At 45.2% G+C, this 14,658-nt stretch overlaps 1 protein-coding gene across 1 annotated transcript; it reads right to left on the bottom strand.

Annotated features, from left to right (window-relative positions):
• Window positions 1-697: 697 nt before the first annotated feature.
• LOC137896023 (eukaryotic translation initiation factor 3 subunit A-like) lies at window positions 698-14,454 on the bottom strand. Its single transcript, XM_068741554.1, has 15 exons — window positions 14,406-14,454; window positions 11,148-11,338; window positions 10,924-11,060; window positions 10,093-10,256; window positions 9,422-9,621; window positions 7,219-7,427; window positions 6,957-7,128; window positions 6,073-6,177; window positions 5,662-5,760; window positions 5,440-5,556; window positions 4,491-4,676; window positions 2,277-2,570; window positions 1,772-1,956; window positions 1,442-1,681; window positions 698-1,262 (listed from the first exon to the last, which is right to left on the bottom strand). Exons 1-15 carry the CDS (start codon window positions 14,452-14,454, stop codon window positions 698-700), a joined length of 2,913 nt encoding a protein of 970 aa, XP_068597655.1.
• Between the last annotated feature and the right edge of the window lie 204 nt (window positions 14,455-14,658).

The raw sequence follows: 14,658 nt of genomic DNA, 5'->3' as shown, positions 1-14,658 counted from the left end.
TATCTCCCAAAGGGCATAAACGTGGAGATAGTGGCAGAAATATTCCTGCCCAGGCCTCAAAGGAATTCAGTACACTCTACCAAAATGGATGTACCGTAGACCATTCCCATATGAGATGTACAAATGGGCCCACCTCTTTCTTGCATTTCCAAGAAAGTGTTGACGCTTAATAATCCTACTCTAAAAAGCCGACATGATGTCCAAAACTATAAGCTTTGTTAAAAAGGAAAGTATTTAATCTACTCTTGAACATAGAGAGATGGTGTCAAATATCTAACACTCACGAACCGAATCAGGGATCTGAATCCACAATAAATGAGCTCGATAACCCCCCCCCCCCCCCCCCCCAAGTCTGCTTTTGGACATTTTTGGAACCAACAGCAGGCCAACATTTTGGGACCGCAGGGCTCCAATGGGGCAAAATGGCATAATAAAGAAAAGAAGAATACAAAGTTCTGGAAAAAAAGGAAAATACTGAGCAGAAGGTTAAATTCAAAGCGCTGACCAAGAACAAGAACAACGGCAACAACAACCAACAAACAAAAAAGGAATGAATCGTACTTGTGTGTTTTTTGTAACTTAGTCATTACTGTTACATGTTGCACAACTTCACATTCCTCGTCTGTGAACCCTCATTGGCAATAAACTTCTGATTCTGAACAAACAAAAAAGAAATTCATTTAAAACAAAGAGTCCCTCAATCCTCCCCCTGGGCCCCCGATTGTTTCTCCTTCATCTCCTTCCTCCACTCCTCCACCGGCTTCCCCCCGGCAGCTGCACAATAAGATACACCTGCAATGTGAATGTGGCCAGTGTCGCTCCTCCTCGGCCGACCACCCGTGCTGCAGGTGGACTGACGGGCCTTCTTCTTATGGACTACGCCACCGGCTGCACCCGCTGCCGCCTGCCTCGCCCCGCATGCTGTTGATTTTGACTTTGACACACGCCGTTGTCCGCTGACTGAGATTTGGGAAGCAGGGGCGGAGTGCATAATCGCAGCAGGCGCAACAATGTCGGAGGCGCCCAGAAGGAGTCCTGGAGCAGGAGCAGGGGCAATGTCATGAGGAGGAGGCAGACTTTTCCAGGAAGGTCCCGGCTGCTCCTGGGCATCTCCAGAATCAAAAACCTGTCCGTCCTCCGCCTTTGCGAAGGACAGGCCTTTAGCTGGTGGGAGAGTCTGAGCAGAAACCTCTGGAGCAAGGACAGTAGCGGCTCCCTGACCCAGGACGTGCTTCTCCCACCGGTCCTGCTGTAGAGAGTACCTCCAAGACAAAAACAGAATCTGCATCAATGAACAGGTTTCAGTTTGTTCAAATAGTTTGACTGAAAAACTTTCACATTCAGGACCAAAATGATACACCATTGATAATAAAAAAAAAAAAAAGTGGGTAAAGGTGAAAACAAGCTTTAGAGCCCTGAAAGAAGCTGAAGTAGAACTCACCACTGGGAAATCGTCTTTTGACTCAACTCAAACAGCTGAATCTCGGTACTGGCCATCAGCCTCGGGTTGGACAGCACCGCCTCCCTGATGGCCTCGTAGTCGCAAAGGATGAGGGCCGGGAGACTCCTCACGATCTGCAGAGCCACGGGGTGGAGACCGCAGAGTTGGCTGCAAATGGCCTCCACCAGGCGGCTGGCACTGGGCCGGCTTGCACGCTCAGATTTGACACCGAGTAGACGGCTGCCAGACAGTAACGGGACGGGAGAGTCCGGGTTCAAATGCAGCAGTTATTAACTCGAGAAAAGAGCCTTAAACCGTTCCTTGACTTGCCTGTCCTGATGTCTGGGTGGGGAGTCGATTCTTTTCTTGTCCTGCTCTGGCAGGAGATTCCAGAGTCGGATGATTCGATTCAGCAGCCATTGAGGCAGCCCACGGCGCCTGACTTCCACCAGGGCCTTGGCCAGCTTCAGGACGTTCCAATATCCTTGCTGGCAATCAGGATCCTGGATCTTCTCCTGAGGAGAAACAGAATAATAAGAAGAAGAAGAAGAATACAACAAGAACGTGGTTGTTTTCTGTGTTTTTATGCTCATGACTGGAAAAGAGTCGACTATCCTCCCCGATATCAGGACAGGCAGCTCAAGAGAGGGTTCAAGGAAGACGATTCTCCTGAGTGACTTGTAGTCCGGAAAATATGGCATATTGATTGCTGAGAAAATGGGACACCATTTCCCTCATGTTGGCAGGTCTTCAGCAACTTATTTCTGCAAATGATAATCCACACCTGCTAAACTACGCACTTCAAACGAATGAAATCAAATTGGTTACCCCATACCTCAATATCAATATCATTGGAGGCCTTGGCTCCGAGTTCAGTCTTCTTGATCTGCTCATGTTCTTGCATGATGCGCTCCTTCTCCCTCTCTTTGGCCTCCTGGCGCAGACGCTCCTCCTCTGCCTTACGAACCTTTTGCTCCAGCTCCTCCTTCTTTCGCTGAATATTTAGATTCTCCAGGTGCGCATTTCTCTCTTCAATGGTCTGTCTGCGGGCCAAGATGCGCTGATGATCTTTTCGGGCATTTTTGAGATATGCAGCAATGGCCTGCTGGTTTTGCTCCTCGCGTTCTTGCTGAAAAGAGACGAGAACATAATGCAGCTGAGAGCTGAAGAACAAAGCAGAGATACCAGTTGTAACGTGTTCAAGGGCCCGACACAGAATTATTGATTGTTCATGAGTCCGATACAGAATTCTTAAGTGTTTATGAGTCCTATAGCAGCAGGGAAGAAGCTGTTCTTGTGGCGGGAGGTTCTGGTCCGGATGGACCGTAGCCTCCTGCCTGAGGGGAGAGGGTCAAAGAGTCCATGTCCAGGGTGAGAAGGGTCGGCTGTGATCCGACCTGCACGCCTCAGGAGTCCTGGAGACATACAGGTCCCGAAGAGATGGCAGCTTGCAGCCGATCACCTTCTCCGCAGCACGTACAATGCGCTTGCAGTCTGTGTCTGTCCCTGGTGGTGGCGCCAGCATACCACACGGTGATGGAGGAGGTGAGGACGGACTCCACGATGGAGGTATAGAACTGCACCAACATCTGGGTCGGCAGCTTGAGTTTCCTCAGCTGCCGCAGGAAGTACATCCTCTGCTGAGCCTTCTTGATGAGGGAGCTGATGGTCGGCTCCCACTTGAGGTCCCGGGCGATGGTGGTGCCCAGGAAGCGGAAAGAGTCCACGATGGAGATGGGGGTAGGGGAGTCTGTGAGGGAGAGGGGGGACGGTGGGGCTGTGACTTTCCTGAAGTCCACGATCATCTCCACTGTTTTCTGGCTGTTCAGCTCCAGGTTGTTGCTGTTACAGCAGGACACGAGCCGGTCCACCTCCCTCCTGTAGGCCGACTCATCACCGTCCGAGATGAGCCCGATGAGCAGGGGTCCCCAAACCTTTTCCTATGAGGGCCACATAACGTTTTCCTTCTCTGATGGAGGGCCGGGGTCAGTTTGTACAGGAAAAGTGTGACGATGGCAGGGGGGGGGGCTAAACATTTATTGTTTTCCAGACAGCCACCAAATAACCCTTTCTTCACAGAAAAAAAGTCAAAAAGTTATTATTAATACATTAATAATAATAACTTTTTGATTTTTTAATAAATTAATAATAACTAAATAACCAGGGGGCCAGGCCAAACGTGCAGGCGGGCCGCAGTTTGGGGACCACTGCCGATGAGGGTGGTGTCGTCCGCAAATTTAATCCGTTTAACGGACTGATGGCTGGAGCTGCTGCAGTTGGTGTACAGGGAGAAGAGCCAGGGGGAAAGTACACACCCCTGGGGGGATCCAGTGCTGATAGTCTGAAACCGTAGTCCCTATGCTGCCTCCGGTCCCTCAGGAAGTCAGTGATCCACCTGCAGAGGCAGTCGGGCACGTCGAGCTGGAGCAGCTTGTCCTGGAGCAGTCCCGAGACGATGGTGTTGAACGCAGAGCTGAAGTCCACAAACAGGATCCTGGCGTCGGTTCCTGGGGAGTCCAGATGCTGCAGGATGAAGTGGAGGGCCAGACAGACTGCGTCGTCCACAGACCTGTTGGCTCGGAAGGCGAACTGTAGCGGGTCCAGGAGGGGGGCGGTGACGGGGTCACTGATCGGGCTTCAGTCTCAGTAACAGCTTTCTGCTGGCCCACTGTTTAATAACTTGATAAATAATAAATGTGAGGTCTGTGTTGTTCTGTATCTGCAATGGCAGAAAACACTCTAAAAATCTGTCTGAATGTGTGAGCCAGCAAGCTGGTAGGACCGGACAGGGGTGTGACAACCAGGGCATAAAAAAATTAATTAAAAAAAAGAACGAAAAAAAAAACCCCAAGAGCTAACTCACAGAAGAAAAACATCAACTAAGCATGAGACGGACCCAATTGCAATACCCCCGCCTTCCCTTCGGCGAGGGTAACTAAGCATGTCTCCAAATTGGGGAAACGGTACGAGGTCCAGGAGGTTCATCTCAGAACAGACCAAAGCAAAATGTCAGAGGACGTGAGCGAGAGCTGAGGAAGGGTGAACTCACCAGGATGGAGGCCGGCTTGATGACTTGGATGGCTTTGGCTAAAGAAGAAGACATGGCAGTCAGTTGGTTCCTGATCTGCTCTGAGGGCATGTTCTGCAGGAAAGGACCGACGGGAGCATCCTCCTTGGTGGAGTAGTTCAGGTCAGAGCCAAAGCTCAGGGTTCGAGAGGTGTGATCTATACGGACCTAATGGGGGGGGGGGGGGGAAAGGACATGAACTTTGGACATCTTCAGGACTACAATAACATTTTGTCAGTTAAACCAGTGGTCCCCAACCGCACAGAAAGAATAACTAATTTGTAACTTTTCCGTTGTATCGATTATTAGCGTCTACAAGGTGTTTTATTTTGAAAAACGACCGGATTTTCTCCAACATAACATTCGCCTGTAAAATGTCTTGGTCACGTGATGCGTTACTTTAAAAAAACAGGCGTAAACTAGCGAAAATTAATAAAAACAAACAAACAAAAAAACGTCTTTGGAGAGCTTCTTTGCTAAGGGGAAAAGTCAAACTGAGGAGGAAGAAGAAAAGAAAACTTATTTTAACAGACAAACCAGGAGTCAGACTTAAAACTCGGGTTAATCAACAACAGCTGATTAGCTTCGTTAACGAGGCAACGAAGGGTTAAAAACCCTGGAATAAAAGACAAGAATGTGGAATTTATGAAAGAAAAAACATGACCATGAAGGACAGAATAATTATTGAGAACTAATGGTGAGTAGATATTGGTGTAATACTGGTTTAATAGTTATTGCAAGTGCATAATATAATGTTTATCGGTAAGATTATATTTCTCTTTTTTTATTTAGTTACCACCCTGGTCCGCAAAAAAATTGCCCGGCATGAAACTGGTACATGGCAGGAAAAAGGTTGGAGACCGCTGAGTTAAACATGGTTGTAATCTGTAATGCACTAAAACGATGCCATGTCTTCTGAGCTGGACGTTACCTGCAGATCACAGTGCCGGGCGGCGTCCACAATGGAACGCTCGAGCTGGAATGCATCCACAAAGGGAACAAGGGAAGCCAGACGGGTGAACTCGATGCTCTGATATATCTGTGCAACCTGATATAATGGACACAGAACGACGGGAGAGATAAACACCACTCAGCCGTTGATGTGATTTAGGTGAGCAATCCGTCTGGAATGAACGATAATGGAGATAATTACCTGTTGCAGGAGCCTCAGGATAGTATTACTTTGAAGGTGAGGGACATACTGCTGCAAATCGGCCTCCTTCTCTGCCTGGTCTGTCACCCAGCTCAGTACCTAGTTGGAAAGTACAGTTGTCATTTAGTAGGATATGACTTTCATTACTACTACTATTACTACTACTGTACTTTCGGCTTGTCCCCGTGTCATCCTCTCTGACTCTCTCCTATCACAGAGCACGCCTGATACTTTCCTCCGCCCGTTCCAGCCTGCCTGCACACGATTCTTCACCTCCTTTCCACATTCTCTCCATCACTCCGCAACAATAAGTCTAATTAATCAGAAGAACTATGACGTACAACTATAGAAACACAAAGACGACAGATGGATGCTTTTCTAATTATGAACTAATTAAATAAGGTCATTTACCTTGGTCACTCGTCCACTCAGCTTCAGAGGATGAAAGTCTACTTCCAGCCAGTTGTACAGCTCCTTTATGTCAGGAACCACATACTGAAGCAAGTTAAATCTCACCTAGAAGGTAAACATTGAAAAATATTAGTCACAACGTTTTTCACTGAATGTGAGGGCAGTTATATTTGGTCCAGGGTCCGTTCTATGAAGGATCTAAGACGAGTCAGGATTTAAGTTCAAGCCTGACGTGTATAAACCCAACAGCTCTACTGTGTCATTACCAGCACAGCTTGCCCTAAACCACTGTCTTTATTACAGCGGACCGAACTCAATTCAATCCCTTGAGCTGCTAAACACAGCGTGCAGCCTCAAACATCTTTACTAAGTTCAACCCGAATAAAGTTATTCTGGCACAAAGAACTAAAATTAATCAGGAACCATTTCAACGCTGGGATCATTGAAGTCGAGTGCTGGATCTCAACAGTTTATGAAATAGTTTAACATTATTTTAATTAGACAAATATCATCCCAGAACAGAAATCATGTTGAACTCATGTCTTTCATGTCAGGTTGGCTCAATTTGGGTTAAACAACAGCTGACAACTACCCTGTCTTAGCCAAGACTAGTTTACCAAGTCTAAATAAGAATTGCGCCGAGAAGATGTTAGCTTTATGCTTTTTGGAACTTAATCAAGTGCAAACTAAGTGGAATAAACCTGGCTTATTTGCTAAACTTGCTTTACGGAACAGCCCAGGTGAATATCCTGAGCCTCCTAAGAAGCCGATTAAGAAAGGAGATCAATATGACTAGACTTACTGTGACAAAGCAGAATTCTGGGACAATAATTGAACACGCAAAAAAAAAGATGTGAAGCTACTTTCATGAGCGTGACCTGTACCATGTCATTGATGAGGCTCTGTCGGGTGGGGGGCGACTGCAAGCCCAGAAGCGTGGCCAGCCGGCGATGTTTATCCACAATGATGCCGTCCATGTCCAGCAGCCGAGCAATGTCGGTACGCTCAGGGGTGATGGGAATAGACAGCGTAGCCAGGAGGACTCTGGTGGACATCCTGAAGATGGAGAGAGCAATCAACCGTTTGGTGAATACCAGACTGCAAACTACATTTCCAACAGTTAGCAGCTAATTATAAATAAGATACCTCTGCATTTCATCTTGGGTTAGATTCTTCCGCATCTCCCTAGAGAGGTGGTAGAGGCGGTGGAGCGTGCAGGCATGAAAGAGAGCATTTCCAGATTTCCAGAAGACGGTAGACACTTTGTTGTAGTAGTTGGCCATCAGCTGGGGTTTGGGAGGCTTCTTGGAAAGGCCGAACAGACCATGGATGTCCTCAACAGCTTTAAACGCTTCCTGAAAGAAACAACCAGAACACACATCAGGAACAAAGCAGATATCTGCACAAGTCCCACACAGCAAGGCTCCAGAACAACCTGTGCATTGCTTCACAAATGTTAATAAAATGGAATTAATTTATTCATGTTTTTATGTATTTAATTATAAATCTTTTGGGCTTCCATAGATAACATAAGAGAGCTGTAAAACAACTTGGGGGATATAAGGAACAGGATGTTTATAAATCCACTTCTGGGGGAGATGACATACAGTATATATATTATTTCAATAATGGATTTTATGAAACATGATTTAGTTGCAAACAAATTATTATTCTTTTTTTTAACAACCATTTATCTGTAACTTTAGTCAAAATTCAGTAATTTTGGTTGTTTTAGTCCCTCGAGCCAAATGAAGGTCCTTTTTTTTGAAAGTTCACATCTCTGAACGGGACACGTCCTTTGATCTAAGATAAATTATGTTGGCATCCACTTTTAAAAACTACTCCTTGTAGGTTTTTCTCCATGTATCCGATCCTAGACTGTTGATTTTTCAGTGTCTGACAAGCAGTCCGTTATGGAGGACCAAAATTGCCACAATTAACAATATAATATAGTATAATGGAAAAAAAGATAAAACACTGTTAATATAAATACAAAAATATAAAACAAGATTCCAAAATTTTAAATATATGTGGAAATAAATACGAAAATAAATATATAAATATCAATCAATAAATAAAAGCACTCTGCTCTTATATTTATTTTTTCCTTCCGCAGACAAAAAATGCAGCATGAGGGGGCATTCTTAAGTGTGTCTTGGGTTGAACTGTTCGCCTATTGGTTGATCGACAAGTGGGTGCAGAAATCGACAACAGCCATTTTCGTTTCCCCCCCCCCCATTTATATTTATTTTTAATTGTGCCAGTTTTGGTCCTCCATAGCCCATGAGTCTTTTCATTGAACAAAAAATAAAAGTTTGTTATCTGATAATAATACACTGTGGTATATTGCGTACTTGTGGCTACAGGCTTACTTCTACTGCTTAACACGCTTAAAAACTACAGAGCATGGAAGCATTCTTCAAAAGTGACAGAATGTTCTCTTCAAATAGATTCAACGCATCATCAAAAATGACAAAAACTATTTGAAACAAACATAAGGGATGGTATACTAATCGATCACAGGAGACCAAGCGACTCGAGGCAGGACTCGGCAGCTCATCCACATCTGAAGGACACAGTCCACTCAGCTGCAGGTACCATGGACACATCGTGGCCGAGGGAGAGAGGGGGTTAGAGAGGCCATCAGTGTCAAACTTGAAAAGCCATCATTCAACAGAGGTGCCCGCCGTCAGCTCTCCTTTCACGGGAAGCTCAAACCTCATTTGCAGGACTGTGGGGAGCAAACAACTCCGCTGTCCTTCCAACGACAGGACAGGACAGGACACGACAGGACAGGACAGGACACGACACGACACGACAGGACAGGACAGGACAGGACACGACACGACACGACAGGACACGACAGGACACGACAGGACAGGACACGACAGGACAGGACAGGACACGACACGACACGACAGGACAGGACAGGACACGACAGGACAGGACAGGACAGGACAGGACACGACAGGACAGGACAGGACACGACAGGACAGGACAGGACTACGAATCAGAATCAATTTATTTGCCTTTGTCAGTGAAAGGATTGACAAACTAGGAATTTTTCTCGGTGACATCGTGCGACATGAAACATAAAATAATGACAAATAATAAAAATAATAATAATAATAATAATAATAAAATGCAAAACTACAAAACTATGCAGTAAAAATAGACTAAGTAAATAAAATGAATATGAATATGAATAAAAAAAACCAGCAGCATCAAATTGATCCACAGTTGTACGTCTTTCAGGTGACTCCAACCTCCTGGGAGTGGGAGCCCGACTCTCCCACAAAACATGTATGCAGACATGTTTTTTTAAAGAGTGTGAGTGTTGTGGACGGACCTGCCAGAGCTCCATGCTTATAGCGCTGTCCAGCTGCACTAAACGGGTCTCCAGGTGCATAGACTGGCTCTCGGGGTTGTTCAGATTGATGGCAGTACTCTGGTTGTGGTGCCGCTGGATCTGACTGAGGTGCATTCGCAGGTTGTCACAAAGCTTGCGAAACTCGGCTTTGCGGGTGTACTGAAGGCAAAACTTGAATGCTGTGGAAAAGATGTTCAGATATTATTGACAGCAATTAATATGCAACACTGAACATGTAATTCAATGCTTTATTTTATTTCCTACACAGTAGCTGCAACAATGATCTAAAGCTGTGTATTTAATCAATTGTGTCTTTTTTAATATATATTTTTTATTTATTTATTATGTTTGTATTGTATGGTCTGGTAGACTGCTTAAACTGAACTGCCCCTTGGGATAAATAAAGTTGTCTGAATCTGAATCTGAATCTGAATTGTGGTCAAGATAAAAGGAATACTTAGAGATATACGACAGGACCTGTTTACACCTTTATTACTGCGGAACATTTGTGTTTTTATTTCAATTCTGCCACAACATATCAAATACAAAGGATGTTGTGGACGATAACTTTTATGCAGGCTTATACACCAAATAGCACACATAGTTTTGATAAAATTGTGTGGAAACTAAATTGCTGGTTGTTTTTCTACCTTGCTGGGCAATGTCATGGTACAGACGCTCCACTTTAGAGTTGTTACGCAGCAGGTCCAGACACTGGCGGTAGGACTCCCACAAGAACTTTACCCAGGGGGTGAGCAGCAAGCGATCAGTACGATCCTGGGTGTCCTCTCCACTCACAGCGCTCAGAAGCACGCTGAAAGCATGAAGTCTGTGTCAACCAGTCGCAATCAAACATCTGTACCATCAGAATACTGCATGACATACAATTGGCTCATTTATTACACATTACTAAGAATGACAATGAGCAATGCAGAGTGTTGTTGTCTGACCTTCCATAGTAAAAATGACTTGCTTTGCCTAATATAAAAGATTTGATCAGCAAAATGATCTATGTGAAGGAAAATAGAGACGATTTTTACATTCCTCGTTTGTACCTTCAACACACATTGTTACCATGAAAAGAGAGAATTCAAATTACTGTATTTTCCGGACTATAAGTTGCACTTTTCTCTTAGTTTGGCTGGTTTTGCGTCTCAGGTGCGACGTATGAGGGGTATTTATTCAAGTCGGACTCAGTAATACATCACTGAAGGCCGAGGTGTGAAATGCACGGCCCGCCACTGGTAACTGCTAACGTGTTTCGTTTTTGCTTGTGTAAAATACATTTCCCAAAAAGTGTGACTTATAGACCAGTGCGACTTATTTATGTTTTTTCTTCTTCATGACGCATTTTTTGACTAATGCGTCCTATACTCCGGAGTGACTCGACCAGAAAATAAGGTAGTAATATGACTTTCATCTTTCAGATCACCCTACAAAATAAATCGACAGCGATGACGGATATGATGGAGCACATTCACCTCTCGGGAGTCTGGATGTTGCCCAAATCCTCAATGTCCAGGACCATCTGCTGGGACTCCCCCTTCGCCGTCTCCGTTTTCTCCTCCGCCAGCTTCAGGTAAGCTCTAACCACGTCCTCCAGAGATTTGATGTTCACCTGCAAGCAGAAACAAACACTAAACCTGGACTCCGAAACGACGTCAGATAAGCCGTAACCTGTCCCGACACAACCGTCTGTACGAACCTGCTGGCAGATATTCTTGTACTGGTAGAGACCCTCTTTGGCAAGGTGGCTCTTGCGCAGATCCACGCAGAGCTCCAGGTACTTGAGCATAATCGGCTCGTGGATCTTCAGCCATTTTTTATGTTTCTTGCTTTTGATGACATCGTACAAAACATCCAAGGCCGGCTGCTTCTTGCCAACCTCAAGGAACTCTGCATCAGGACGCAGTGGATACATGAACGTAAGACCCAGAGCAGCAACAGATTAACATTTCAATGGTGACATACTGCGACTCGACATGCGCATGTTAAACCTGCTCGGGCTTCGTGCTTCGTAAACGTGATATGAGCGTTGGCTTACGACATGAATATAAACCATTTGCTTTCGACAAAAGCAAAAATGTATTGTTATGACCATTTTCCATATTTCTCTTCCATTTGCAAACGTAGCTGGTTACTAAAAGATAATTGACATCGCTTCCACGCCACTTAAGATATGATTAGCCAAACGATGCTGAGTGGAAATATTCATGGAATGCATGCTTACACTACACAGGATGCATAACACTTTTAGTTGTTTATTTCTATACACACTGTATTAACCATCAATAAAGCACAACACATATCAGTCGGTTAGACCCCCCCCCAGGAGGAGGGTGTAAACACCCACTGAAGAGATCACCGCTGTAGAAAATCTGGGACTCTTCTTAATAAATCCTCTTCTGCGTCTGCTGAAGTGCCAAGCGCTGTATTTTCTTCCCAACTTTGTATATGCTGGAAACGGTCATTAAACTTTGTTATTATCATTGTTCATTGTGTTATAATCCTGGCTCATTATTGACTTCACAGCTTTCAATCGAGATAAAAGAACGGAAGCCGTGACCCGGACCTCGGAGCAGGTGGTGGTCCCCGTGGGGGTCCCTGTGGGGGGTCCCTGTGGGGGGTCCCTGTGGGGGGTCCCCGTGGGGGGTCCCTGTGGGGAACCAGGCAATATCTTAAATGCGCAACTAAAAGGTAAGCAGGAACCTTTAAAAGAAGATTCTGCTGGACGTTTTCCTGGTTCAACATGCATAAAAGAGTGAAATTGTTTTAGTAACGGTGCCAGTATCATAGGCATGTAACACTGTACATGTGTTTGTGTTGTAAAAGCTGGTAAGGAACGGAATAAAGAGGATAAAAAGAGAAAAGGTTGACAATACATGTCTACTGCAGCGTTATAGAGTAAGTACAGTAGATATCTGGGGCAGCGTCTCAGAGACCCGGAGACAGTGATCGGTGCTAAAGAGCTAAAGAGCACTGATATGGGATCAATGCTGAAGAGCACTGATGAAGAAAGTGCTATAGAAATAAGGTTATGTTATGTTTTTTGTCTTTTGTTATTTTATCAGTCTTTCTTTCTTTTGTATGTACAAATAGTTCCATATTTTTATACATGTTTGAAAATAAAATGTATTCATTGATAAATTAAAGGAGACATATTCTACCCTTTTTCCACAAGTTAATTCAGTTCCCAGACACTTGAATGAAATATCTGTGACAGCCTTCGGTCAGAATAACAAACAGATGCTGCAGGACAGCGTCCCTCATTTCTGTCTCAAACAGATGCTGCAGGACAGCGTCCCTCATTTCTGTCTCAAACAGATGCTGCAGGACAGCGTCCCTCTTTTCTGTCTCAAACAGATGCTGCAGGACAGCGTCCCTCATTTCTGTCTCAAACAGATGCTGCAGGACAGCGTCCCTCTTGTCCGTCTCAAACAGATGCTGCAGGACAGCGTCCCTCATTTCTGTCTCAAACAGATGCTGCAGGACAGCGTCCCTCATTTCTGTCTCAAACAAATGCTGCAGGACAACGTCCCTCGTTTCTGTCTCAAACAGATGCTGCAGGACAGCGTCCCTCTTTTCTGTCTCAAACAGATGCTGCAGGACAACGTCCCTGTTGTCCGTCTCAAACAGATGCTGCAGGACAGCGTCCCTCTTGTCCGTCTCAAACAGATGCTGCAGGACAGCGTCCCTCTTGTCCGTCTCAAACAGATGCTGCAGGACAGCGTCCCTCTTGTCCGTCCACCGCACGATGACGCAAATCAGGACGTATTCAACATATTTTGAATCAAGGCTTTATTTTAAACTTCTCCATCATCTTCTTGTCACACAAAGACAAACATCTTACAGATCTGAACTAATAGAGCGTGTGGTTTCAGCTCGTTCTGCCAGAGCGGGCAAGGAACCCACGCACGCGCACACACACACACACAAACACACACACGGCGCGATGATACGTGTATAATCTCAGGACGTAATAAAAATGCTTGGAATCATCCATCCATCTTCAAACAGCTTATCCCAGACTTCTCTCTCCCGGGCCACTTCTTCCAGCTCTTCCGGGGGGGATCTCGAGTTGTTCCCAGGCAAGCCGAGAGTCAAAGTGTCCCGGGTCTTCATCGTGGTCCCCTACCCGTGGGACGTGCCCTGATCACCGCACCAGGGAGGCGTCCTGAACAGATGCCCTCTCCACGCGGAGGAGCAGCGGCTCCGCTCCGAGCTCCTCCCGGATGAACGCACAGATGGCTACGCTGATAGGAGCGGTGAGATTTTTTAAATGACTTTTTATCTGATCTGGAGGCAGTGCAGAGCGAGCCCTCTCTACTCCAGACGGAAACGCCAGCGTGCAGCATGACGTCACTTCCTGTTACACTTTTGGTTGAATGCTGGCTAAACGCGGAAGCAGCTTAAAGCGAGTCACACGGGTGTGTCTGCGATGAGGAAGTATTCTGAAGCGGATGATAAAAACCTTACCATTGTGATGCTGCTCATTTTATTTTAAATACTCTTATTTAGTATTTCCCGTTGCACTAGTCCAAGTCCAAAGTGAAAAAAGTATTTGATTTATTACTCAAATGTTCAAGCGATGCCACAGAATTGCTCAGTTAAAGAGTTAAATGTTGAAATAAGATAAATAGAATAAAATCATCCTGGATCCGTATCTTCAGTCTTCTGTCCTGCATGTCCTGCATGTCCTGTCTGTCCTGTCTGTCCTGTATGTCCTTACCAACTTTGTAAAAGGTGCAAACATTCAGTAAACTTTGTTCGTGTTATAATCCTGGCTCATTATCGACTTTACGCCTCTCAAGCGTGACAAAAGATTTTACTGTTAGCAGAGCCGTCCATCACGGAGCAGTAAATACGAAGGCTCATGTTTACCAATATTCACTATGGTGAGCATGAATGCCTGAAATCCTTCTCATTTATTTTTAAAGATGCTGGATTTATAGTTTATACTCACCATTCGCCATTTCAAAGGCAACTTCTGGGCTTTTAAAATACGCCGGCATGATGGATGGTGTTTAGCGATACTCAAAAAGACTTACAGGCAACTTCTGGTAGGAAGTTAATATTAATCACCAGTCCATCAGGTTCACACACCTTCCAGCCGTCAGCAGGCTGGGGGGCGGGGATGTCGTACCATAGGGGCCCATGAGCGACACTTAATTTACTTTACCGCATATTCGCCCATTATTCTTAATTAAATCGGTGAC

Source organism: Brachionichthys hirsutus, chromosome 7, assembly GCF_040956055.1.
Source record: "Brachionichthys hirsutus isolate HB-005 chromosome 7, CSIRO-AGI_Bhir_v1, whole genome shotgun sequence".
NCBI lineage: Eukaryota > Metazoa > Chordata > Actinopteri > Lophiiformes > Brachionichthyidae > Brachionichthys > Brachionichthys hirsutus.
This window is presented reverse-complemented; position numbering and strand designations above follow the sequence as displayed.

Bases quoted from the DNA above. Each gene is read 5' to 3' on its own strand.
- LOC137896023 (XM_068741554.1), bottom strand. From the start codon at position 14,454: ATGCCGGCGTATTTTAAAAGCCCAGAAGTTGCCTTTGAAATGGCGAAT. The intron at 11,061-11,147 runs GTTCGTACAGAC...TTCTGCTTGCAG, and splicing joins ACAAGAATATCTGCCAGCAG to GTGAACATCAAATCTCTGGA. The intron at 7,129-7,218 runs GTATCTTATTTA...CTCCATCTTCAG, and splicing joins ACCCAAGATGAAATGCAGAG to GATGTCCACCAGAGTCCTCC.